The sequence below is a fragment of the Oncorhynchus gorbuscha genome, linkage group LG13 (assembly GCF_021184085.1).
Source record: "Oncorhynchus gorbuscha isolate QuinsamMale2020 ecotype Even-year linkage group LG13, OgorEven_v1.0, whole genome shotgun sequence".
NCBI lineage: Eukaryota > Metazoa > Chordata > Actinopteri > Salmoniformes > Salmonidae > Oncorhynchus > Oncorhynchus gorbuscha.
Genome location: NC_060185.1, coordinates 27,723,531 through 27,749,880, shown reverse-complemented (window position 1 = coordinate 27,749,880; position 26,350 = coordinate 27,723,531). Strand labels below are relative to the sequence as shown.

Below are 26,350 nucleotides of genomic sequence, written 5' to 3'. Positions count from 1 at the left end.
CATTTCTTATCACAAAGTATAATGGATTTCAATTATAGTACAGTTTGTGGCAGTAATTACCACATTTTGGATGTCAACCGCCGTTAAACCTCGAAGAAGAAGACTATTTCCTGGTCTTGCATCTGATGTGTGAAACAGTTTTAGTGGAGGTAGCTAGACTTGGGAGGACATTTTTCATCAGATATTGTATACCTGATTAGATTTCCTTCTCGAGGTGGAAGGCACTTAAAAGTTTCGTCGGCTCACTTATTTTTTACGTTTTTTTTTTTTTAAGGTTCTCCTTTTCACGTTTTTGTTAGTGTTTGTTTTCTTTACTTTGGTATATTCTCTCGTGTACATGGTGGCAAGATGCTGGATTTCTTCACCATCTTCAGTAAGGGAGGCATAGTGTTGTAACCGGTGTTACAGAATCATTCACCGGGCCTGTCAACGCGCTGATCCGCTCCGTGATCCTTCAGGTAAGAGATGCTTTCAAATCAAGGGACAGCTGTCATGTTTCGGTGCCGCCTAGCGGTGTGTATGTATGGTTGTTTTTCGGTATGCGCCAGAGCGTCGCCACTTCGTCAACAAACTGGCTAGCTAATTTAGCTAGGTAGCTTTCGTAGATAGACATGTACATTTATTCTTTGTCTAAACTAAATATGATTTATGTTTTGGTCAAGTTAGCACACTTGTTAGCTAGCTACCTAATGTTAGGAGTGAGCTAGCTATATGGTTGCGTAATACAGACATGACATGGAGGATTTGGGAATTGGGGTTACACGAGCACAAATTATTTTGCCAGCCACATGACAATAGCACAGCATAGTGGGATTATCCCAAAAATGCAAGGCTATTACCACGTTGCTAGCTAACGTTAGATGTCAAATATTTTTACTGAACAAAAATATAAACGCAACATGCAACAATTTCAAAGATGGTACTGCATTACAGTTCATATAACGAAATCCGTCAATTGAAATAAATTAATTAGGCCCTAATCTATGGATTTTACATGACTGGGAATACATCTTTTGGTACCAGATACTTTAAAAAAGGTCGGGGCGTGGTCTGGATCAGAAAACGAGTCAGTATTTGGTGTGAACACCATGCAGTGCAACATTCCTTAACATAGAGTTGATCAGGCTGTTGATTGTGGAATGTTGTCCCACTCCTCTTCAATGGCTGTGTACAGTTGCTGGATTTTGACGAAAATTGGAACAAGCTGTAGTACAATTTGATCCAGAGCATCCCACACATGCTCATTGGGTGACATGTCTGGCGAGTATGCAGGCCATGGAAGAACTGGGACATTTTCAGCTTCCTGGAATTGTGTAGAGATCCTTGTGACATGGGCCGTGCATTATCATGCTGAAAGATGAGGTGATGGTGGAGAATGAATGACACAACAATGGACCTCAAAATTGGATTTGATATCCTATTTGTCACATGCGCCGAATACAACCGGTGTAGACCTTACTGTGAAATGCTTACAAGCATTTACAAATTTGTGCCAAACATTTGAGAGAAATAAGCTTTTTGTGCATATGGAACATTTCTTGGATCTTTTATTTCAGCTCATGAAACATGGGACCAACACTTTACATGGTGCATTTATATTTTTGTTCGGTGCAGAACATATGAGAAATGTTTACATTTCTGTGATGAAACCTCTGATCTGTGTTACGGTATTGAGTAGCCTAATGTTAATGCTTCTCTGATTTTTGTTTCAGGAACGCAGTGGCAACAATTCCTATACTCATGATGCCTTGAGTCTTAAGTACAAACTCGATAATGAGTTTGAGCTGGTTTTTGTGGTAAGTTTCATATAGAAATGTGATTATAATGCACTGTAGTTATATTTCCTGAAGGAAAATACCATACTAGCGTACAGCAGTGTTAGCTTCTCATGCCGTCTATGGTGTGGACTCAACTGACCATGTTTGTCTTTCTTCTTTTTTTTTTGTACAGGTGGGTTTTCAAAAAATCCTGACGCTGACGTATGTTGACAAGTTCATAGATGACGTACAGCTCCACTTCAGGGATCGCTATAAGAATGACCTGGAGCAAAAGGGGGCCCGTACACTGTTGAGCAGCTGTTTTGCATTTGAGGATGACTTCAAAATGCTTCTTTGGTAAGCAGTTTCACATCTTAGGGCTGATACTGCATACAGAGCTGAACTAATGGTGCATAAAGAGATTCATATTATACTTTCAAACTATTTTGCTATGCTGAATCTCACACACAACCAGCTGTTGAGTTGTCATCCCACAGGTCTACAAGGACCTGTAGGCTACTTGTATAAAATATAATTTCACAATACTTCAAGTCAAATGCTTCGTGCTTTGATTCTGTTACTGTCCTGTTGTGCTCTAGTGAGGTGGAGGAGAGCAGCAAAGCTCGAGGTCCTACCTCCATGAGGAGCTTCAATGCTTCCCTGAAATCCCAGAAAACTGTGAAGTCCATGATCGAGACGAAGGGAGGGAATAAGGGCAAGGAACAGGGTGGCAAGAACAATAAGAATGCCAAAAAAGAGGGTAAGGGTAATGTGATTATTATGGAGGTTTTGTTGGAATACAAGCACTTTGTCATGGTTCTTCCTTACACAATTTCGGTTTGAAACCAGTCCCACATGTTTTTCTTCATGTTTTAATTTCATGGGGACATTGATAATGTTTTGTATGGCAGGGGTTAGTTTCTGAAATCTTCCCCCCCAGCTCCTGCTGCTGAGCCTGTGAAAGGGGAACAAGCCAAGGCTCCAGCCAGTGCCCAGAAGACAGTGGAGAATGGTAACCAGGGCTTGACCCAGGAGGAGATCATTCAGAAGAAGAGAGAGGAGTTTATACGCATGTGGGCACCTGCAGAGAAGCCCAGGTGAGTGGGGGGAGGAATGGAACACAATGTGGTTAAAGTTCTAATTTGGAATGTTAATGACAGTTGTTTCAGTATGGAAAGTCACGTTGTCTTTTGCCTTCCAGTAAGTCCCCCAAACCTGTGAAGGAGAAAACCAAGGGGAAAGAGAAGCGGGTGTGGACCTTGGGTGGCAGCAGCACCAAGGAACTGGACTACAGCCAGTGCAATGGCAACGGAGACCATGCTACTGGGGTCCATGTCCTGGATGCTCAAGCTGACCCGGTATGTGCCTGTTGGGTTTGAGAGCAGCAGAGCTAATATTGCCTGGTTGTACCAGAGTGAATATCTGTGCTCACATTATTTGAAAAGTGAAATAATTGTGAGTGCAGTGGTCACTGGTTTTACCAGACTAGAGCTATTATCCTTCAGGCATGCTCTGTTGGTACCTTAATAAATAAGGCCCATGTGGTGTAGAAGTGCTTAGTTTATAGGAATTGCACATCTTAATAAAGTCTTGTCTTGTTGTCCAGGGGATGCAGCTGAGCTCGACTACCTCATAGGTATGGACTCATCTGTTCTCCACTACAGTATCAGTTTAACACATGCACTCCCCTATGTATTTATTTAGACTGTGAAGCTAAAACTTTACATTTGGCTCTATACTCCATTATTTTGGATTTCAGGTCAAATGTTTCATATCAGGTGACCGTACAGAATGTCATTTTTTTTGTGTGTGTATTTTCGTACATATGTTTTAACGTTTAGAAATGAAAGCACTATGTATCTAGTCCCTCCATTTGAAGGTGTCGTACGTATTTGAAATAATTCACTTGTGGGGTAGTCCAGTTTCGTATTGGTCCCACATTCCTAGCATGCAATGACCTCTAGTTACAAATGTGTTAGCTGCATTTAATGTTTGTTGTGTTACAGATTATGTTGTGGACAATATAAAAGAATGGTAAATAATGTTCACTTATGGTGAAAATAATAATGTTCTTGAACATGGCAGCCTGTGACACATTCCGTGCAGGGGCCGTGGAGCAGCTGCGTACCCACCATCCACATTAATGTGGATGCTACCATGATTACGGATAATCCTGAATTGTGAATAAGGAGTGAGAAAGTTAGAGGGATAAATATCATACCCTCCTAACATCCCTTGTTATTGGTAATGGTGAGAGGTCCGCATGCCTTGGGGGTATGATCTTTGTGCCTTGAACTTTCTCACTCATCATTATTAATGATTAATTCATGATTATCTGTAATCATGGTAGCATCCACATGTACTTCAAATGGGGGAGGAGATGCATAAAGTGCTTTCAATTCTATATGCTTAAACATGTATGAAAATACCCTCAAATAAAAGGTGACAATCTGTACTGTCGCCTCATATGAAACATTTAATCTCAAATCCAAAATGCTGGAGTATGGAGACAAATGTTTTATCTTCACTGTCCAAATAAATACATAAGGGAGTGTACATAACTAGCCAACCTTGATTTGTTCATGTCCTAGTTCACTTGAGGGGAAAGCTTCACAGTGGACTTGTATTCATTTATTTTTCTGTCATCAATTGTTTTTGCAGCTAAGAATGTAGCAGGTGAAATTGCCTCCCAACTCTGTGACTCTGTAGCCAAGAAACTGGAGGGCAAAGTCATGGGTACCTTCACTAGTGAGTACAACTGTCTTCCAGCCAGTCAGAATAAAATAAGTCCACATTAGAATGAGTTTACATGTGGAGAGATTGAAGTGAACTAGATGGACTTCTTTCCCCCAAAGAGATGCGAAGACACTGCACAACAGTTCAGAGTATACCTCTTGCTCTGATAAAGCCCTCCCCTCTCTCTCTAGCTGTGGCATCAACAGTAAAGGGGGCCCTGCAGGACTCCCTGGTCCAGATCCTGCAACCAAAGCGGCGTGTGGACATCCTGAGAGACGTCTTGGAGGCTCGGAGCCAGCGCAGGCCCTTTGTCATCACCTTCTGTGGGGTCAACGGGGTTGGCAAGTCCACCAACCTGGCCAAGGTTAGATCCACCAGTGTGTTGATGTTTTTTTTCCTGTTAATCCATCATATTGAAAACATTGGTATTGCTGGGGATTTTAAACCTGGGTTGCATCCATTTAACCAAACCAGGTCCTGGTTGGGACTTTCCTGGCTGTACTATGACCTAGATAACCTAGTAAGCCCCCATTCAGACCACAGAAAAACCAGCAGGGAAAATATTGTTTTATTTACTGAAACCCTCCATCCTCTGTGTGCAGGTCTCTTTCTGGCTAATCGAGAACGGTTTCACCGTGCTGATAGCAGCCTGTGACACATTCCGTGCGGGGGTCCGTGGAGCAGCTGCGTACCCACCAGCGCCGCCTTAACTCCCTGCACCCCACTCAGAACGACAGGGGGCGCCCCGTAGTGCAGCTTTATGAGAAAGGCTACGGGAAGGATGCCGCTGGCATCGCCATGGAGGCTATTGCCTATGGTAACCATACCATGCCCCAGCTTGCCATTCATATATTAGATCATTTTAGCCCCATAGTATGCAATAGCTCTGATGTCTTATCTCAATTAAATGTATGGTGATATGCAGGAGGGGTTCACGAATGCTTCTTAATGTATCACATATAAACTGAGTATACGGACCAAGCCAGACATCCATTCAACCAAGTGAAGAAATCCTCCTTTGTCTCCCCGTAACCAGGACTTTGATGTGGTGCTGGTGGACACTGCTGGACGGATGCAGGACAACACCCCGCTGATGACTGCCCTGGCCAAGCTGATAGCTGTCAACATGCCTGACCTGGTGCTGTTTGTGGGGGAGGCTCTAGTGGGCAACGAGGCTGTCGACCAGCTAGTAAGAGTCCTTTTAGAACATATAACACCCTACTCTTTCATCAGCCTGTGACACTCAGATCCCTAGAAGATAAACGGACTACCAAATACATTTGCATCTGTTTCGAATACTCTTGAGTATGCTATATCTTTAGTTTTTTTCTGGATCAAAAAAAGAACCCCGTCTTGGTGGTGTAAAAAGATTTGAGAATTTTTAAGCCAATTTCCTAAAATTGTTGAATATTGGAGAGAAGCGATTTCATTTTGTTTTTTTTTGCAGTTAAACTATTTTATTGTAATTCTACATTCTGCGATGGAGCTGAGAAATTTTCACTTCTAAAGCTAGTTTCCTACAATGCTATGTAATTTGCCATAGCTAATGCTGTGTTTTGCTAATACAATAGCCAGATGAAGTGCTAAATTCTGCTAAATTTTCAATTCACCTTGACTGTCTAGCTTTTATTTGGGTTATTGTTACTTGTCGAAGATTATATTATAAAAACATGTATAGGGAAAGTCTTTTCTACATACTTCGTTTTTTTGTCATTTTAAGTTTACACCGAAAGAGTATCTCAATCCCAAATAATTATATATATATTTTTTTTTAGTGTTTGGATTTAGGTGATCTGAAAAAAACTTAGGCAGCCCATCCAAGGATTAAAATGGCATAAAAATGTGAGCTTTACTTACAACCCTAGAAATTTGAAATGGGCTATGCTACTGGATTATATTTTTCAATATTGTCATGCAGAGGGCACATTTGACATTTAAGTCATTTGGCAGACACTCTTATAGAGAGCTTTACAATAGCAATTAGGGTTCAGGTGCCTTGCTCAAGGGCACATCAACACATTTATCACCTAGTCGCTCGGGGATTCGAACCAGCAACCTTTCCGTTACTCACCCACTCTGCTTAACCACTAGGCTACCTGCTGCTTACTGTAACTGTTTGTTGATTTGCATAGCTGTCTCATGTTGCACTCCACACTGTATAACGAGTGCGATACTTTACTTTCAGGTGAAATTTAACCAGGCGCTGGCTGATCACTCCATGTCTGATAAGCCACGTCTCATTGATGGGATCATTCTCACCAAGTTTGACACCATTGATGACAAGGTTTGTATGCCATTAAATACATGTAAAAATAAAACAAGTTTCCTGATCTTTCTTATATCTCTCAGATATATGACAGACACTTGAGAACAAACTTCACTTTTATATTTTGTTGGGACCATCTGTTCCATGTAGTGAATCTGTTATTTAATCAATTTGTATGGGCTAATAGCATGAAGGACAAAAATAATCAAATATATACAGTACCAGGTAGTTTGGACACACCTACTCAGTTAAGTTTTACTTTATTTTTACTACATTATAGAATAATAGTGAAGACATCAACACTATATAAAATAACACATGGAATCATGTAGTAACCAAAAGTGTTAAACTAATCAAAATATATTGTGAGTTTCTTCAAAGTAGCCACCCATTGACTTAATGAGTGCTTTCCACACTCAACCAGCTTCATGATGTAATCACCTGGAATGCTTCTCCAACAGTCTTGAAGGAGTTCCCACATATGCTGAGAACTTGTTGGCTGCTTTTCATTGTCTCTGCGGTCCAACTCATCCCAAACCATCTCAATTGTGTTGAGGTCAGGTGTTTGTGGAGGCCAGGTCCTCATGACTCTCCCATTGAAAAACAAAATGATAGGATGGCGTAACTGAGTGCTGCAGAATGCTGTGGTAGCCATGCGCCTTGAATTCTAAATAAATCCGACAGTGTAACCAGCAAACCACCAACTCTGTGTTTCACAGTATGAACCACACATGCGGAGAGCATCCATTCACATACTCTGCGTCTCAAAAGATAGAGGTTGGAACCAAACATTTGGACTCGTCAGACCAAAGGACAGATTTCCACCTGTCTAATGTCCATTGCTCATGTTTCTTGGCTCAGCAAGTCTCTTTGTTATTGGTGTCCTTTTAGTGGTTTCTTTGCAGAAATTTACCATGAAGAATCTCTGAGCAGTTGATGTGTCTAACTTGAACTATTTGAAGCATTTATTTGGACTGCAATCTGAAGTGTAGTTAACTGTAATGAACTTGTCCTGCTGCAGAGGTAACTCCGGTTCTTCCTTTCCTGTGGCGGTCCATGAGAACCAGTTTCATAGCGCTTAATGGTTTTTGTAATTTTCCTGGACTGTCGTTGTTCTTGCTGTAATATGGAGTTTGGTCTTTTACCAAATAGGGCTATATTCTGTATACCACCCCTACAATGTCACAACACAATTGACTGTCTCAAACACATTACCTTAAGGCACACCTGTTAATTGAAATGCATTCCAGGTGAATACCTCATGAAGCTGGTTGAGAGAATGCCAAGGCAAAAGGTGAATACTTTGATTTAAAACGTGTTCATACAATGTAGAAAATAGTAAAAAATAAACCCTAGAATGAGTAGATGTCAACTTTTGACTGGTACTGTATATATTGCTATACTTCAAAGGGTCTTAAAATTCAAACTCATCCTTGGTCTGACCATCTTAAAACAATTCCATATAGCTTAGAACCCCCCCAGCTTACTCTTATGGGTTAACAGAATGTCAAAGTTTTGAGACAATTGTTTGATGGAAGTCAAAGCTTTTAATGACATCCTAATCTGTAAGAACATAAGTCTGAGTGGTTTGTGGTTGCAAAGCTGACGTCACTCCTCCCTTCAGGTTGGCGCTGCTATCTCAATGACGTACATCACAGGGCAGCCCATTGTTTTGTCGGCACGGAGCAGACCTACAATGACCTGCGGAGTCTCAATGCCCGTGCTGTGGTGGGCGCCCTTATGAAGGCCTGAGTGGCTGCTGCCTGCATCTATGTTCACCACCATTGTGACGAAGCCAACCACAAACACTGCGCTTTGAGATGTCTGGTCCTGCAGTTCACATCCTAACTATGATCCTCCACATGGCACCAAACGCAAAACTCACAGGCTTCCTCCCAGCTCCGTCTGGGAACGGGGCGGTTGTTGACTTTTTAAGCAACATTGCACTAAGATCTCTTGAATTTGGACCAACAGTTTAAAGTACCTCAATTTTGTTTAGCTTTAAAATGATGCGGTGAAGTTCAACGAGAGACATTTCCATCTGATCAAATAGAAAATTCACTTCCTGGCATTGTCTTTTTCCCCTTCACTTCAATAAGAAAATGGCAGGTATGAATGCTTGCTGGAGGTGACACGTTTCAGCAGCCACCCTGTCCCTGAGTAAAGCTTAGTGACCATAGTGCCTATCCCGTCTCCTTGAAGCATCACCACTGCAGAGGTGACGGTCTGTCTGCTGAAAACATCAAGCCTGCACAACATTAAGTAACTCTTGTTTCTCTCGCTCTCCATGATGGACCCCTATGCCCCCTTCTTCCTCTGAATTGGAGAGTTCAATTTGGTGGAGGTGAAGACACATGGGTTATTACATTTGCGGTTAAAAGTCCAGAGACGTCAAAGGTCAACAGCTTTCTACCCCTTTGTCATTTTGAAAACAAAATAAAAGGGTCAAAATGACATGTCTTACATTTTTCCAGTCCCATATGTCAATTTGAGAATGTAAACATTTCTAAATAAAGCTGCTATGATAGCCTGTAACAACTTATATACGTTTTCCAATTCCAACTTTGGAACATGAACATAAATGTTGATAGTGTGGTCTGGATAACAAAGGCAAAATGTCATCTCTTGGCAACATGGAAAAGTATTGCAACAGGAAGAGTCGAGTGGCAACTGGTGTACAGTGCATTCGGGAAGTATTCAGACTTTTCCACCCCTATTCTAAAATTGATTTCATTCCCTCAATCTCCACCCCAAAACAAAGCAAAAACAGATTTTTAGAAATGTTCTAATTTAAAGATGAACAGACCTTATGTGAATAACTTCATACCCTTTACTATGAGACTCAATTGATGCATCCTGATCTTTGAGGTGTTTCTACAACTTGAAGCCCACATGTGGTAAATTCAATTTATGGGACATGATTTGGAAAGGCACACCTGTCTATAAGGTCCTAGTTGACAGTATGTCAGAGCAAATACCAATCCATGAGGTCGAAGGAATTGTCCATAGAGCTCAGACAGGATTGCAGCTCCCCAAGAAAAGTCTCCATTCTTAAATGAAAGAAGTTTGGAACCACCCAAGACTCTTCCTAGAGCAGGCCACCCAGCCAAACTGAGCAATTGGGGGAGAAGGGCCTTGGTCAGGGAGGTGACCAAGAACTTAATGGTCACTCTGACAGAGCTGCAGAGTTTCTCTGTGGAGATGGGAGAACCTTCCAGAAGTACTCAACCAATGGTAGTGGCTAGGCAGAAGCCACTCTTCAGTAAAAATGCACATGACAGCCTGCTTCGAGTTTGCCAAAAGGCACCTAAAGGACTGACCATGAGAAACAATATTTTCTGGTCTGATGAAACCAAGATTGAACTCTTTGGCCTGAATGCCAAGCATCACGTCTGTGGGAAACCTGGCACCATCATGCTGTGGGGATATTTTTCAGCGGCAAGAACTGGGAGACTAGTCAGAATCGAGGGAAAGATGAACAGAGGAAAGTAGAGATCCTTGATGAAAACCTGCTCCAGAGTGCTCAGGACCTCAGACTGGGGGCGAAGGTTCACCTTCCAACAAGCCAATGACACCAAGACAATGTTGGAGTGACTTCGGAACAAGTCTGAGTGGCCCAGCCCGAGCCCAAACCTGATCGAACATCTCTGGAGACCAGAAAATAGCTGTGCAGCGACACTCCCCATCCAACCTGACAGAGCTTGAGGATCTGCAGAGAAGAATGGGAGAAACTCCCCAAATACAGATGTGCCAAGTTTGTAGTGTCATACCCAAGAAGACTCAAGGCTGTAATTGCTGCCAAAGGTTCTTCAACAAAGCACTGAGTAAAGGGTTTGAATACCTATAAGATTATTTTTTACTTTTGCAAAATTGTCAACCTGTTTTTGCTTTGGGTATTGTGTGTAGAAATAATATTTAATCCATTGTAGAATAAGGCTGTAACAAAATGTGGAAAGAGTCAGGGGTCTGAATACTTCCCAAATGCACTGTATGATACCAAAGGTTTTATTTCTTTTTTAAAGCACAAATACCTACAGATTTCACAAAACATGCAGTATTAAAAATCCAAAAGCCTTATAAAGGACAGTGTACAATTTTTTTCAGCACATGAGTGGCCAAGTGATTGTTACTCTAAAGATGCCTCATCTAAGTCACTGCTGAACCTGCAGACAATATTCTCAAAAACCCTTCAACATGTTACCATGCTTCACAGATTTAACTAGCTGCTTTTAAGTTAGCATGGCAAGCATTTTTTCAGACTACATAGTTAACATCTATTGATGCTGTATGCTTTGAGACTTGACAGTTTCATAAGAGGACCGCATAGTTGATCCTAAACAGGGGAGGATGGGAAGAGCTATAGGAGGACAGGCTCATTAATGTCTGGAATAAATGGAACGGTATCAAACATATGAAAGTGGTCCTTCTGTAGCTCAGTTGGTAGAGCATGGCGCTTGTAACGCCAGGGTAGTGGGTTCGATCCCCGGGACCACCCATACGTAGAATGTATGCACACATGACTGTAAGTCGCTTTGGATAAAAGCGTCTGCTAAATGGCATATATTATTATTATTATTATTATTTATTATAAAACCACGTTTGACCCAGTTCCATTCAAGCCATTACAATGAGCCATCCTCCTATAGCGCATTCCACCAGCCTCCTCTGATGTGATATGTTGTGCTACATTTTTGCCACGCCTGCGTCTCTTCAAATTCAGGGAGTCTTTAGCATAGCTAGGTCCTCAGGACTCTCCAGCCATTCATTCAGGACAGGATTCATTTACAAATTATGTTGAGCTAGAATCCAAGTCAGGGACCTGTCCTTATGTCATCCCTACATCAGTCTTCCATTGCCCTTTCCAACATCTTGTTCCAGATGTTAAGGTGTAGGGAAACACTAATTGGGTTGCCAGCTGCTTTAAAAAAAGTTTACTTTCCTGCTGGGTCTTTCCCTTTGTCATGACAACCGGTAAAGATTAAAATAAAAACAATAAGCGGGTGACTAGAATAGTAACATGGGTCTCTTCTGGCCCATATTTCCCTAGCGGAGTAGTAGTAGATCCAATGAAACCTGAGTAGAAGTAGACTGAAGGAACTGTGGATGACAATGACTGATACTCCTGTCTGTTTTGTGCCTGTCAAGAAGGATAGTCTGGGCAGAAAGAGAAGAAGAAATAAAATATGAGGACCAACAGCTGTCTATTACCACAGACTGCCATGCATTATAGGTAAGCCACTTGTGTGTAAGGGGTATGAATTCCAAGGAGGTTTTCACTAATGAAATGCCTGGATAAAAGCACAATAAACAGGTATATTCTAAAAGCCTGGATATAAGCTTAATAAATAGGTATATTCTAACAGGATGAAATTAAGTGGATTTAGGAAAATGCCTCTTGCATGCGAGCACCGACAAAGAAGCACACAATCCTAACCTTGGAGGCTTTTCTGTGAATGAAAGCCATTCTGGGTTTCCTGTTCTTCTTGGGCAGGAGATCCTATGAAAATCAATGAAATCAACAGATTAACAAATAATAGTGAGCGCAAACAAAGTAGCTACTCATGTTTAAACAGGCTAATGTGCTACTCGGCTCACTAAAATAGAATTCCTCAGTAGCATCACCGTAAGATAAGATCCAAGCCCTAAGTAGATAATTGTGTTACGATTTACACTTCAGTAACATACCACCAACTAATAAGTGATCCATTGTAGGAAATGGATACAGTATGATTACTAAACATACAGTGAGTGAGTAATTTCACTGAAATTGGCTTCTTTACCCCAGCCGTTAGTGACAGCGTCGCGGTTGCAAATCTCGTTGGCCAGCCGTTCAAAGTACTCAGGCAGGTCGGAATACTCATTGCCGTAAGAGATGACCTTGATGCCCTTGTCTAGCATGTTGTCCCGCAGCTTCTTGAACTCTCCCACGTCCTCACGCCGCACCAGCATGAAGTGCTCCAGGTCCGACTTGTGTTTGACCGCCTCCAGGAACAGAGCCTGGAAGGTGGTGTCATCCACCGTGCGCCCGCAGCCCAGGAACACAAACGACTTGGTCTCATACAGTTTCTGGATCTCCCTCTGTCGAACCAATGGAGTTCAGTTTGCATTATGACACTGACAGAATTAACTTAACTACAATTAACACAATGGGTATTAAATTGGTTGAAAAAATGTAAACGGCAACTGCTAAGCGCTGAAACATTTCCAGGGTATAATTTAGAAAGGCTGCCCGCCTCACTCACCATGACCTCCGTGTTCCTCAGTACATTCTGGTAGCCAGCAGGGTGCAGTACAATACCGCTGGGATTCGTGTAAACACCATGAATGTGCAAAACACTCAGACTTCTCTTCCCCTGAGCCCACTCCAGGACCTGTACGGACACAAACATTCCACAGTCAGTCACACCAAATCCTGTTCTCACTGGGTAGGGAGTGACACCGCTAATGTCAGACAGGGATGTTAGTCCTGATGGAGACAGGGCATAAATACCACACCCGATGGTCAATATCGCAGGCTTAATACAGATGTGAATCATTAAATTGAGTCTTCTTAAATGTGAATCAATCAATTATTTTCAACGAGTCTACATAAATAACAATCCATGTTGGGTTCCTTCTAAGGTAAGAGCGTTTATAAATTCTGCTTAAGGAAACATCTGTCATATTAGTTCCCATTTCTGATCAAAGACCAATATAGATGATTAATCCATAAACCTTGACAACAGTTGGAAGTTTGAAACTTTGACCTTGCCATATACTAACTACATCCTACTTCTGTCAGAGACAAAAGACCTTCACAGGTCAATGCATTGACCACTTTCTCTGGTTTAAGGACACCATATTAGAAGACATATGTTGGTCTTTGAATCAAATATGTTCCCTTGAATTCACCTTTAATAAGCCTTAAACAATGTTTTATGTGCAAGAGCATTCCCTGTGTTGTGAGCCTAAACCTGTGACAGTAGTATAGTTAAACTGTCATGCCCTCAGTCTCATCAATTACTTCCTCTGATGGCATCTGAAGATCAAAGGGGGCCAAAGCCTATGTTCCAATGCCCACACTTGCATACCACTTAGAATACATGCCCAATATATTGCTTATTAAATAGATATGACAATTTTAAAACGTTTAATGTTTAAACTGCAATTGTTTTTATCCTTTAAACATTCAGAATAAAAATCATTAAATGACGTGAATTACAACGCAGATCTGGTCCAATGCAGTTCCGGCTACCATACGGCGCTCATCTTACTGCTGTCCCCAACTCACTCAGCAACAAATGGTAGTTAATGACGTTTTTAGGTTCTCTGCTGTGTGCCTCTCCATGTTCTCAGTGGTCAGCACATGGGGCTTCATGTCCCACTTCTCATCAATGTGATGGCTCATTGCAGTGATGTATGACAGCGTGTTCATAGTTGTCCAACAATGTTGTTAATGCCAATTATGGGGCGTCTTAGAGCTCAAACTTTGTACTTGCAGAACAATCATTGTACAATTTCTTCATCCAGGCTGTCACGGTTTTTCGACATGACATCTAGCTATGCCATCAGGGCACTGAAGCTGACATCCTCTAGCATTGACAATGGCTGCATATCAACTGCAATAATTTCTGTAATCAGCGCTATAATTTTCTCACTTCTTTGGTGTGAAGAGCCTGTCTAATGTCTGGGCCTGCGCTACTGCCAGCAACGGTTCAAGTGCTTCTACACCTGCATTGCTTGCTGTTTGGGGTTTTAGGCTAGGCTTTCTGTACAGCACTTTGAGATATCAGCTGATGTACGAAGGGCTATATAAATACATTTGATTTGGATTTGATTTAAGCATTGTACTTGTACTGCCACTGTAGCTCACTTCCCCCTCACAAAGCATGCATTTCACCACCTTCTCATTTAACTTCTCTAAGTATTGCCATACAGGACTTCACGGTTGTCACATCTGTCTCACTCTCTGATGATGATGATTGGGACCTGTTAGTGGTAGTTTTGTGATAACTCCACTGTGATTTTAATTTTGTGGGGAATTTCTTTTTCAGTTAGGGATTTTTTCAAAACGATAAATCCCAATTTAATTGAAATGTTCACACCCAACTGCTTCATAGCGAAGTAGTATGCTTGTGTGGCTTCCGCAACAGAGGCTATATCTGCATTGCATAAATAATACACTACATGACAAACTAGGTGGACACCCCTTCAAATTAGTGGATTGACTATTTCAGCCACACCCGCGACTGACAGGTGCATAAAATCGAGCACACAGCCATGAAATCTCCATAAACAAACATTGGCAGTAGAATGGCCTGTACTGAAGAGCTTAGTGAAGTGTCAACTTTAAGTGCTGTTATTGTGAAGTGGAAACGTCTAGGAGCAACAATGGCTCAGCCGTTAAGTGGTAAGCCACACAAGCTCACAGAACGGGACCGCAGAGTGCTGAAGCACGTAAAAATTGTCTGTCCTCGGTTGCAACATTCACTATTGAGTTCAAACTGCCTCTGGAAGCAATGTCAGCACAAGAACTGTTAGTCAGTAGCTTCATGACATGGGTTCCCATGGCCGTGCAGCCGCACACAAACCTAGGATCACCATGCACAATGCAAAGCATAGGGTGGAGTGTTGTAAAGCTAGCCGACATTGGACTCTGGAGCAGTGAAGGGATGAATCACGCTTCACCATCTGTCAATCCTACAGTCTAGACGATTCTGTGCTTCCAACTTTGTGGCAACAGTTTGGGGAAGGCCCTTTCCTGTTTCAGCATGACAATGCCTCTGTCCATAAAGTGAGGTCCATACAGAAATGGTTTGTCGAGATCGGTGTGGAAGAACTTGACTGCCCTGAACAGAGCCTTGAACTCAACCACATTGAACATCTTTGGGATGAATTGGGAAGCCAACTGCGAGCCAGGTCTAGTCGGCCAACCCTAATGCTTGTGGCTGAATGGAAGCAAGTCTCCGCAACAATGTTCCAACATCTAGTGGAAAGCCTTCTCAGAAGAGTGGAGGTTGTTATAGCAACAAAGGGGGAGACCAACTCCAATGATTTTGGAATGAGATGTTCGACGAGCATACTTTTAGCCATATAGTGTATTTTCTGGTAAACCCCCAATTGACATCCATCCATGATGTGTTATTGCAGTGAAAATTATGTACACACAATTTAGAATTTGGCCCTAAAGAGCACACAAGGCCATGACTATAGAGATCTTTCCAGAAGGAAAAGGATCAGTTTTTACCTTCTTCTCGTCGGTTAGGTCCAGAGACTCCAGCTTCGATCCCTGGTGGGCTGCGTAGATCTCCAGCAGGTTGTCAAAATTGGTGGTGAGAACCAGCGCTCCACTCTCCATCAACTGTAGTACGGAGCGGAGAAGGTGCTTCCCCGCGTTCTCCATCTTACATTCCAGATCGTCAAACACCTCGTACAGGCAGTCCTTGAAGAAGGTAGACCGCACATTGCCTGTTCTCTGCAATGATCGGGCAGAAGCACAATTAATAGAGGTTAGTGGGTGTGTATTGATTATACAGATTATACCGCTGGTACTTAACTACTAGGAGGGAGACCATTTAGAAAAGCATTTTCAGGTTTTTAAAAGGTACAATAAAGCATTTATGACTGGTTGTTATAGTCTTGAAAATGTTTTTCCATCAGTAGCAGGGACATGTAAACAGTTGCTGTACACGGTGAGTCTAATTGCTATGGAGCAGAGAGAGGGCAGGCTGTTTGAGTAGCCATGCGATTATGGCCGTCTGTAATGGATAAATCTCATTACTCAGAGCTACGCCGATTGCACACTATGCCTGACAGTGGTTGTAGGAAAACAAAGGAGAAGGGCTGGCCCGCTATGAATAGCACTGTCGAGGTGAGCTTAGCGCACACAGCACAAGCGAGCTGCCTGGCCGACTGCTGGACTGTCCAGAGATTAGAGATCTAGTGGGCAAATTAACTAACAGGATCCCTTTTCACAGGAAGGAAGTCATTATCACCAAGAGCATGCATCTAGCTACCCACTCACCCTGCTGTTGACTTCTACACCGAATGCATTTTCCTTTTGTTTGAGGACTTATGTAATGACCAAATAAGGTAAAGTAGTATCATGCTCCTATCCTGAGATTGATATCGCCTCGGATGAGACACTAAAGTTGAGTTGTTTTCAACTAACCTGGTTCTAAACAGGGAAAGTTGTAATAATTGTCCTTAGTATTTTGCCTAGGTCATTCAACGACAGCAGGAAAGGATTTAGGTCACAAACATGCTGATTCTAACCTTCAGATTAGGCTCATTAACTGACATTACGGGCCAAAACACAGCACTAATCCACAGTTATTTACATTGTTTGGATTGCTCTCGTTATAGCACCAATACCATTGGGTTAAACTGCTGTGTCCCACCCGGTATTTGATCCCTTCTTGTGATGAAGGACAGAAGCCTCGGTTCTCTTCAGCTGTTCTGTGAACAAGCACCCAGTGGGCACACACCGGTTGAATGAAATTACGTTGAACCAACATGGAATAGACGTTGAATTCACATCTGTGCACGGTGGGAAACAATGTGACTAAAAGACAAATTTCTGTGTCTACACTCTACGAGAGTCCTCTTTTCAATGCGTTTCTTTCTCTTTACACTTTCAGCATACTAGGTTGAGGTCGGCCGATTAATCGGAATGGCCGATTAATTGGGGCCGATTAGGTTTTCATAACAATCGGTAATCTGCATTTTTGGACACTGATTACGGCCGATTACATTGCACTCCACGAGAAGACTGCGTGGCAGGCTGACTACCTGTTATGCGAGTGCAGCAAGGAGCCAAGGTAAGGTGCTAGTTAGCATTAAACTTATCTTATAAAAAACAATCTTAACATAATCAGTAGTTAACCTAGTAATATCATCAACCATGTGTAGTTATCTAGCTTGTCCTGCGTTGCATATAATCGACATGGTGCCTGTTAATTTATCATTGAATCACAGCCTACTTCGCCAAACGCATTCGCAAAAAACAAGCGCATTCGCAAAAAAAAGCACTGTCATTGCACCAATGTGTACCTAACCATAAACATCAATGCCTTTCTTAAAATCAATACATATTTTTAAACCTGCATATTTAGTTAATATTGCCTGCTAACATTAATTTCTATTAACTAGGGAAATAGAAATTCTCTTCTCTTGCGTTCTGTGCAAGCAGAGTCAGGGTATATGCAGCAGTTTGGGCTGCCTGGCTCGTTGCGAACTGTGTGAAGACCATTTCTTCCTAACAAAGACCGTAATTAATTTGCCAAAATTGTACATAACTATGACATAACATTGAAGGTTGTGCAATGTAACAGCAATATTTAGACTTAGGGATGCCACCCGTTAGATAAAATACGGAACGGTTCTGTATTTCACTGAAAGAATAAACGTTTTGTTTTAGCATATTAATGACCCAAGGCTCGTAGTTCTGTGTGTTATTATATTATAATTAAGTCTATGATTTGATAGAGCAGTCTGACTGAGCAGTGGTAGGCAACAGCAAGCTCATAAGCATTCATTCAAACAGCACTTTCCTGCATTTGCCAGCAGCTCTTCTCTGTGCTTCAAGCATTGCGCTGTTTATGACTTCAAGCCTATCAATTCCCGAGATTAGGCTGGCAATAAAGTACCTATTAGAACATCCAATAGTCAAAGGTATATGAAATATAAATAGTATAGAGACATAGTCCTATAATAACTACAACCTAAAACTTCTTACCTTGGAATATTGAAGACTCATGTTAAAAGGAACCACCAGCTCTCATATATTCTGAGCAAGGAACTTAAACGTTAGCTTTATTACATGGCACATATTGCACTTTTACTTTCTTCTCCAACACTTTGTTTTTGCATTATTTAAACCAAATTGAACATGTTTCATTATTTATTTGAGACTAAATTGATTTTATTGATGTATTATATTAAGTTAAAATAAGTGTTCATGCAGTGTTGTTGTAATTGTCATTATTACAAATAGTTTTATTTATTTACTATTATTATTATTATTATATATATTTTTTTTTAAATAAAATCTGCCGATTAATCGGTATCAGCTTTTTTTGGGGGTCCCTTTTGGTATCGAAATCGGCGTTGAAAAATCATAATTGTCGACCTCTAATACTAGGTTCTAAAAAATGTGAGATTCAGGCTACTTCATATCGTAAGCGCCATACATCTATAATTCGTTATTCAATAGTTTTATGTTCCGCTACAATTGCGTGCCCTGTTCTGATAAGATGCTGAACATGTACAGAGGCCTGTGGCACACCACCGCCTTTTAAGAACAGAAAAATATTTGCCACAGGGTCCATGGCGGTGTAATCACCTGATCTGCATGATTGTGAACCTGGAATAAAAGCGATGGATAAACCCACACTGGGCAGTTGGTTCCTTTTGTGACAACAGGTGGGCTGCTGAAACAAAGCATGTTTAAGCAATCTGAACAGTGTAATGAGACATGACCAACACTGAAGGCAGATGGTATTAAGAACCGGTTATGGTTTGACCCGACATGGTATGAAGGGGATACGGGCCGGTACCGAAATCTAAAAATATTTCCCCTTGAATTTCTCTGTAATTTAGTCACGGTCCACTGATTCGTTGACTTATTGAGAGAAATCAATGGGAGGTTATTCACTGGGGGGATTTCTTCATCTAGCGAATCAAATAACAGGCCTTAAAAGTCCTGTTTAAATTAACCTGAGTGCCAGAACTGGTTGAGTCAACTTGTGTGGCTTTGAAAACAAGGAATTGCATGATGACGTGTTGTAGTAATCCATCAGTGCTGTACTTAAGGTTAGGGCATCACCTTTTACACAGAACACAGGTTGAAAAACCTGAATCAAACATTTTAGAATTTAGATAAAAACATTGAACTATGCTTACTCCTTGTCACGGTCATTCCCACTATGATTACAAATCCCAATAAAGGAAAGTTTACAATGAAAGTCACTGGTGTGTCTCAACCAGCTGGAGACAGTGTGCTGTCTACATCTGGCTATATGTGTGTGCACAGGAGCAGGGAAGCCTTACCGGAGAGAGTTTCTGGATGAGGTCATGAGCCACGTGGACTAGGTTCTTGTCCTCCTGCAGGCTCTTCTGAAAACGCCTACTCTCCTCTTCCTCGAGGAGGTCAAAGTCGTTGGCCGCGTCCAACAAGGCCTGGATCAAACCCTTCCAGGAGCGCAACGCGGGGACCTGAGGGGCCACAGCTGAACTCACCCCTGTACCAATAACTAGGACCAGCTCGGGCGCCCGCTTGGTCTTCAGGCTGGGCAGCAGTTTCCTTTGGGGCAGGCAGAGATTGAGTGATGGTTCCATTGATGGTTCCCAAATCCTTAGACAACATGAAGGTTAAACAAATCATGGCAAGTTTACTTGGCTGCTGTTTGAACTCAAACCTAGGCTGAAAACGTAAAGAATGGGTTTAAAAACAGAAACTATGAGAAAAAGTTCCTGACCAGTCTGATATTGATAATGCATTGGCATATAAAGAGGAACAGAGTACTAAATGTAGGCTAGTCATATCAGTTTTTGATACCTGGGTTTTTTGGTGTTGGAGTCAACATCCTGAGTATCAGCATGAGCTAGTCGCTTCTCGGTTTTCACAGTCACAACAGAGGCCACCACAGAGGCCATTCAGCTCCTGTAAGACAACCATGAGATTGAATATACAGTTGAAGTCGGAAGTTTACATACACCTTAGCCAAATACATTTAAACTCAGTTTCACAATTCCTGACATTTTATCCTAGTAAAAATTCCCTGTCTTAGGATCACCACTTTATTTTAAGAATGTGAAATGTCAGAATAATAGTAGAGTGATTTATTTCAGCTTTTATTTCTTTCATCACATTCCCAGTGGGTCAGAAGTTTACATGCACTCAATTAGTATTTGGTAGCATTGCCTTTAAATTGTTTAACTTGAGTCAAACGTTTTGGGTAGCCTTCCACGAGCTTCCCACAATATTTTGGGTGAATTTTGGCCCATTCCTCCTGACAGAGCTTGTGTAACTGAGTCAGGTTTGTAAGCCTCCTTGCTCACACAAGCTTTTTCAGTTCTGTCCACATATTTTCTATTGGATTGAAGTCAGGGCTTTGTGATGGCCACTCCAATACCTCGACTTTGTTGTTCTTAAGCCATTTTGCCACAACTCTGGAAGTATGCTTGGGATCATTGTCCATTTGGAAGACCCATTTGCGACCAAGCTTTAACTTCCTGACTGATGTCTGGAGATGTTGCTTCAATATATCCACATAATTTTCCTTCCTCATGATGCCATTATTTTGTGAAGTGCACCAGTCCCTCCTTCAGCAAAGCACCCCACAACATGATGCTGCCACCCCCGTGCTTCACGGTTGGGATGGCGTTCTTCGGCTTGCAAGCCTCCCCCCTTTTCCTCCAAACATAACGATGGTCATTATGGCCAAATAGTTATATTTTTGTTACATCAGACCAGAGAACATTTCTCCAATAAGTACAATCTTTGTCCCCATGTGCAGTTGCAAACTGTAGTCTGCCTTTTTTATGGCGGTTTTGGAGCAGTGGCTTCTTCCTTGCGGAGCAGCTTTTCAGGTTTTGTTGATATAGGACTTGTTTAACTGTGAACGTAGATACTTTTGTACCTGTTCCTCCAGCATCTTCACAAGGTCCTTTACTGTTGTTCTGGGATGGATTTGCACTTTTCGCACCAAAGTACATTCATCTCTAGGAGACAGAAAGTGTCTCTTTCCTGAGCGGTATGACAACTGCGTGGTCCCATCGTGTTTATACTTGCGTACTATTGTTTGTACAGATGAACATGGTACCTTCAGGTGTTTGGAAATTTCACCCAAGGATGATCCAGACTAGGGGAGATCTCCAATTTTATTTTCTGAGATCTTGGCTGATTTCTTTTGATTTTCCCCATAATGTAAAGCAAATAGGAACTGTGTTTGAAGGTAGGCCTTGACATACATCCACAGGTACACCTCCAATTGACTCAAATTAGCCTATCAGAAGCTTCTAATGCCATGACATTTTCTGGAATTTTCCAAACTGTTTAAAGGCACAGTCAACTTAGTGTATGTAAACATCTGACCCACTGGAATTGTGATAGTGAATTATGAGTGAAAAAATCCATCTGTAAAAAATTGTTGGAGATATTACTTGTGTCATGCACAAAAAAAGATGTCCTACCCGACTCGCCAAAGCGATAGTTTGTTACAATAAATTTGTGGAGTGGTTGAAAAACAAGTTTTAATGACTCCAACCTAAGTGTATGTAAACTTCTGACTTCAACTGTAAATACAATGCCATCCAATCAAAGCAATAACTTAAGTGCAATGCAATCTGGAGGGACCACAGAGAGTCATGATCTCAGTTTACTGTATCATACATAGAACAGCACCCTTACAGGGCATTATCCCACTGTCCCCATTGCTACCGAAGGCAGGGCATCAGATTCACCTTACACTAGCCTTACACAATGGAACATTTATGGGGATAACCCAGAGAATATTTAAATCACCAAGTACTGTGAGATAGCTATGGGCAATTCCACTCTGGTTTTTCACTTTAAAATGTACGCTAAACAAAACTATTGATTTTGATGTTTAACTTCTTAAGGTATAGGGGGCAGCATTTTCACTTTTGGATAAATAGCGTGCCCATTTTCAAATTCCTGCTACTCATGCCAGGAATAAGATATGCATATTATTAGTAGATTTGGATAGAAAACACTCTGAAGTTTCTAAAACTGTTTGAATCATGTCTGTGAGTATAACAGAACTTATGTAGCTGTCAAAACCCAGAGGATTAACCATTCAGAATTATTTTTTTTGGTCTGTCTGTTCACTGCGTTCTCATTGGCAAATTATATTTCTTAGGAACCTGTTTTCAGTTCCTACCGCTTCCACTGGATGTCACCAGTCTTTGGAATTTGGTTGAGGGTATTAATTTGTGCAATGAAGAAGTAGGCCATCTAGGAACTGGGTAACACTTGAGTTGCGCAAGACGTGAAAAGTAGCATGGTTTGTTATCTTCCTGTATTGAACTCAGATAGATCCGTCAACAATTTGATTGATTATTAACATTTAAAAATACCTAAAGATGTATTACAAAAGTAGTTTGAAATATTTTGGCAAAGTTTATAGGCAACTTTTGAAATATTTTGTAGTGACGTTGCATTTTTTGGAAGCAGTTTTTTTCTGGATCAAACGCATCAAATAAATGGGCATTTGGATATATATGGACGGAATTAATTGAAGAAAAGGACCAATTGTGATGTTTATGGGATGTATTGGAGTGCCAACAAATGAAGCTCATCAAAGGTAATGCATGTTTTATATTTTATTTCTGCGTTTTGTGTAGCGCCTGCAGGGTTGAAATATGCTACCTTCTTTGTTTACTATTGGGCTATCTTTGACCAGACTTTGTATCTGCACAGTTCTTCCTGTAAATGTTTTTTATATTTTTTATTTCCTGGTTGCTAAAATTTGAATAGTTTGCCTAATTTTAGTTTATGTGACAAAACAAGCAAGTACAGTGTAGAGAATCATTTTACCATGTAAACCGCTGAACCACCGCTGTGAAATATACTTTCAGGAACCGTTTGAAGCTGGTGTAGAAAACCAAAACCAAGAGTAAACTTGGTTTTGGAAACTTCAGAACAGGAAGCATAGAAATAGAGCACATAGAACATATTACTAATGCTTCTTAACCCCTTTTCACATTACCCATAAACACTCTGTTACATTGCAAAGGATGTCATGCATTTCAATGGAGACACAGTGGAGTGAAAACGCAACGCCACCTTGCGGTTGAAGGTTCCGTGGATACTTAGATTTGTTTTTCATTTTTTACTTTGCCTTGTCTTCAGTCCAGCCAGAGTTCGTCGGAGAACAGGAAGTTACAAAAAGATGAAAATGTGGTTTTCGGTGATGGCTTTATAGCTAGCATTTTCTAAACAATTACACATTTCTATAAGTAAGTACTAGTTTAACAGTAATGTTAAATAATACACTTTGACTGTTAATATAATTGGCTTATGACTGTTGCCTCCCATTTAAGTTTGATGGTAATGATATTTGTTTATTATTATAATTGTTAGGTGGAGGTTGCTAGCTACAATGGTATCTTCAACCTAGCCTAGCTTTTAGCTGCTCTGCAGTGCAAGCTAGCTTGACTTGTATTAGTTGAGGTAAAACTAAACATGTTCTATTATCACCTGTAGCAATAGATTTATCCTTGAATGAAAAGGTAATATCTCCTAAAATAAATATGCTCTCGGAAGAGACAGGCTCTCCTCAATATTGTGTTACAAACACTACACTCACAGATAGAACAATGGGACAGATATTTCACCGGAAGCATCCACTTGGCTTTTTCACTCACTGCCAAATATGGTAGTGAGTGAAAAAGAAGATGAAAGGAGATAGATTTTGGCCAACATTCTGAAAATGTTCTCATCAATTCAACATTTGATGTCAATGTTATGTTATCAAAACTAAAATATGTTACAAAGTGGACTACATTTTGTAAACATTATTCTTTGCCAGTTTTTAAAAATGGCGTTGTTTAGAAGGGGTGCAAAAGCAAACTGAGTTATTGCACACTTCACGGAGTAGGCGTTCCCTAACCGGAATGTGAGAATAAATGCTTGAACTTGCCAATAGGATGTCGCTAGCTCATGCTTGGCTCTGCCCACCTCCATGCTAGTTCTGCCCACTATGACTAATTTGTTCCCACTTGAAACAATGGGCTGTGGTCCATATTGGTTTAATTACACATCTTTTGGGGCTCTCAAGTGGAGCAGCTGTCTAAGTCACTGCATCTCAGTGCTAGAGGCGTCACAACAGACCCTGGTTCCATTCCAGGCTGAATCACAACCGGCTGTGATTGGGAATCCCGTAGGGCGGCACACAATTGGCCCAGTGTTGCTGGGTTCAGTCCCCATGTAAATAAGAATCTGTTCTTTAAGAGTTGCCTAGTTAGGTAAAAAAAAAAAAAAAGTAAAACTTGTCTGATCAGTACGTCAAGAAAATGACGTATGGCGTAATGAAAAACGTCACGACGTGAATTGGTTCTAGATCTATTACTTTCATTTTTATGTGAATTTAATCGGGTCGCCCAAAAAGTTACATATGCAGCATTAAATGTAGTCCCTCAAATTGTGCATAGAGTTCTATGGTTGGTTAAACTTTGAAATCTGTGTTTTGTTTGGTATAGCTGCATTTTATAGTAAAACATCTGAGTCTCGGCGTAATCGGTAGCTGGCTAAATTCGTGCTTGAGGCTTATTTATTGTATCATTATTGCAATAAGTCTTGGTGCTAAATAAGAATGATCATGTCCTCCGTCTGGAGACATTTCCTGACAAACTTCAACTAAGGAAACATGTGTTTTTTTGACGTGTACATTCATGAAAGCAAAATTTGAATTTAAAAAAATGGACAACAATAAGCAAAAGTTAGCTGACTGTACAGTACACTGTATACTTCTTTGTCTTTATCGTTACTGGCCAACTGACGTTAGATAGCTAGCTACCAGCTAAGCAAGTGAAGTGCGCTGCCAGGAAGAACTGGCTAACGTTACGTTAGTCAACCAGCAGGTAAAAGCTCAATGTACAGTAGGCTATCTAGAATTACGTTAAAGTTGAGCTGGCTGTGAAATAAAACACACTTGCTTGTTAAATTCACACAGGTATTTACACTTACCCTGATAACTCCCAACAAGTTGCTTTTTTTGGTCGAGTTAACCAACTGCGAGTTAAATATCAGTCTACCGACATATCCTGCTTTATGAGCCGGTATTTGCAATTGTTGTATTTGACATGGCGTAAGTCTGAGTGCCTTTGCCTGCTAGATATTATTATTAGCAAATCTATTTAGCTATAAACAGTTCTGTCGACTTCCTCTGTGTGCACAACCTGTCGACTCACATGCTGCTGGAGGTCTGTGTGTGTCGTGATGAGTTGGACAAGGGATGTGCTTGGTGCGCGGCTACCACAGATAGAACGATGGGACAGATATTTCACCGGATGTATAAATGTGAAGCTTCTGGTTGGCAGTTCCACTAATAGCCAAATATGGTAGTGGGAGGAAGCCCACTGGCCGGCAGTGGGAGAGGATGGAACGAGATGGATTTTGACTGAGGTTCTGCACATCGATGCGACGTTTGATTTCAATACAGTTTCTATTCCCTAAACTAGAAAACTACAGATTGGACAGTTTTTTACTTTACCCTTTGCAGAAGTTTGAGAAAAACTGCGTTGTTTAGGAGAACAAACGTGAATTAAATTATTGCACACGCGCACTTCAAAGAATTAGGCGTTCCCTAACTGAAATATGCAGATAATGCTAGACCGCGCCAATTAGGATCTAGCCCATCTCATTGTTTGTACTGCCCACTATGACTCATTTGTTCCGGTTTGAAACGACAGGCTAGGGTCTATCTTAGTTTAGTTGTAAAAATCTTTGCTACTACTGTAAATCCCATTTATTCTTCTGTGGGGTTTATGGCAGACTACAACCCAAAAATGTGTATTACCGCCACCAACTGGACAGGGTTGAAAAAAACAAAGTAAAAATAAAACCCATACGTGATTGGGAAAACGA

The 26,350-nt window shown here is 41.1% G+C and overlaps 1 protein-coding gene and 1 pseudogene across 4 annotated transcripts; one reads left to right on the top strand and one right to left on the bottom strand.

The window, feature by feature from the left end:
• Window positions 1-124: 124 nt before the first annotated feature.
• Window positions 125-10,094, top strand: LOC123992268 (annotated as a pseudogene).
• A 1,257-nt stretch (window positions 10,095-11,351) lies between these two features.
• Window positions 11,352-25,744, bottom strand: LOC123992650 (protein FAM118B-like). Of its 4 annotated transcripts, none has more exons than XM_046293977.1 (8): window positions 25,675-25,744; window positions 20,297-20,401; window positions 19,789-20,041; window positions 15,986-16,213; window positions 13,002-13,130; window positions 12,540-12,837; window positions 12,194-12,256; window positions 11,352-11,913 (listed from the first exon to the last, which is right to left on the bottom strand). In XM_046293977.1, the coding sequence occupies exons 2-8, from the start codon at window positions 20,392-20,394 to the stop codon at window positions 11,900-11,902; spliced, it is 1,083 nt and encodes a 360-aa protein (XP_046149933.1). In that variant the 5' UTR covers window positions 20,395-20,401; window positions 25,675-25,744; the 3' UTR covers window positions 11,352-11,899. The 4 variants fall into 4 exon arrangements, with proteins under 4 accessions (XP_046149933.1, XP_046149931.1, XP_046149932.1 ...); XM_046293975.1 differs by having other exon boundaries at window positions 19,789-20,092; window positions 25,675-25,737; XM_046293976.1 differs by having other exon boundaries at window positions 25,451-25,720.
• Between the last annotated feature and the right edge of the window lie 606 nt (window positions 25,745-26,350).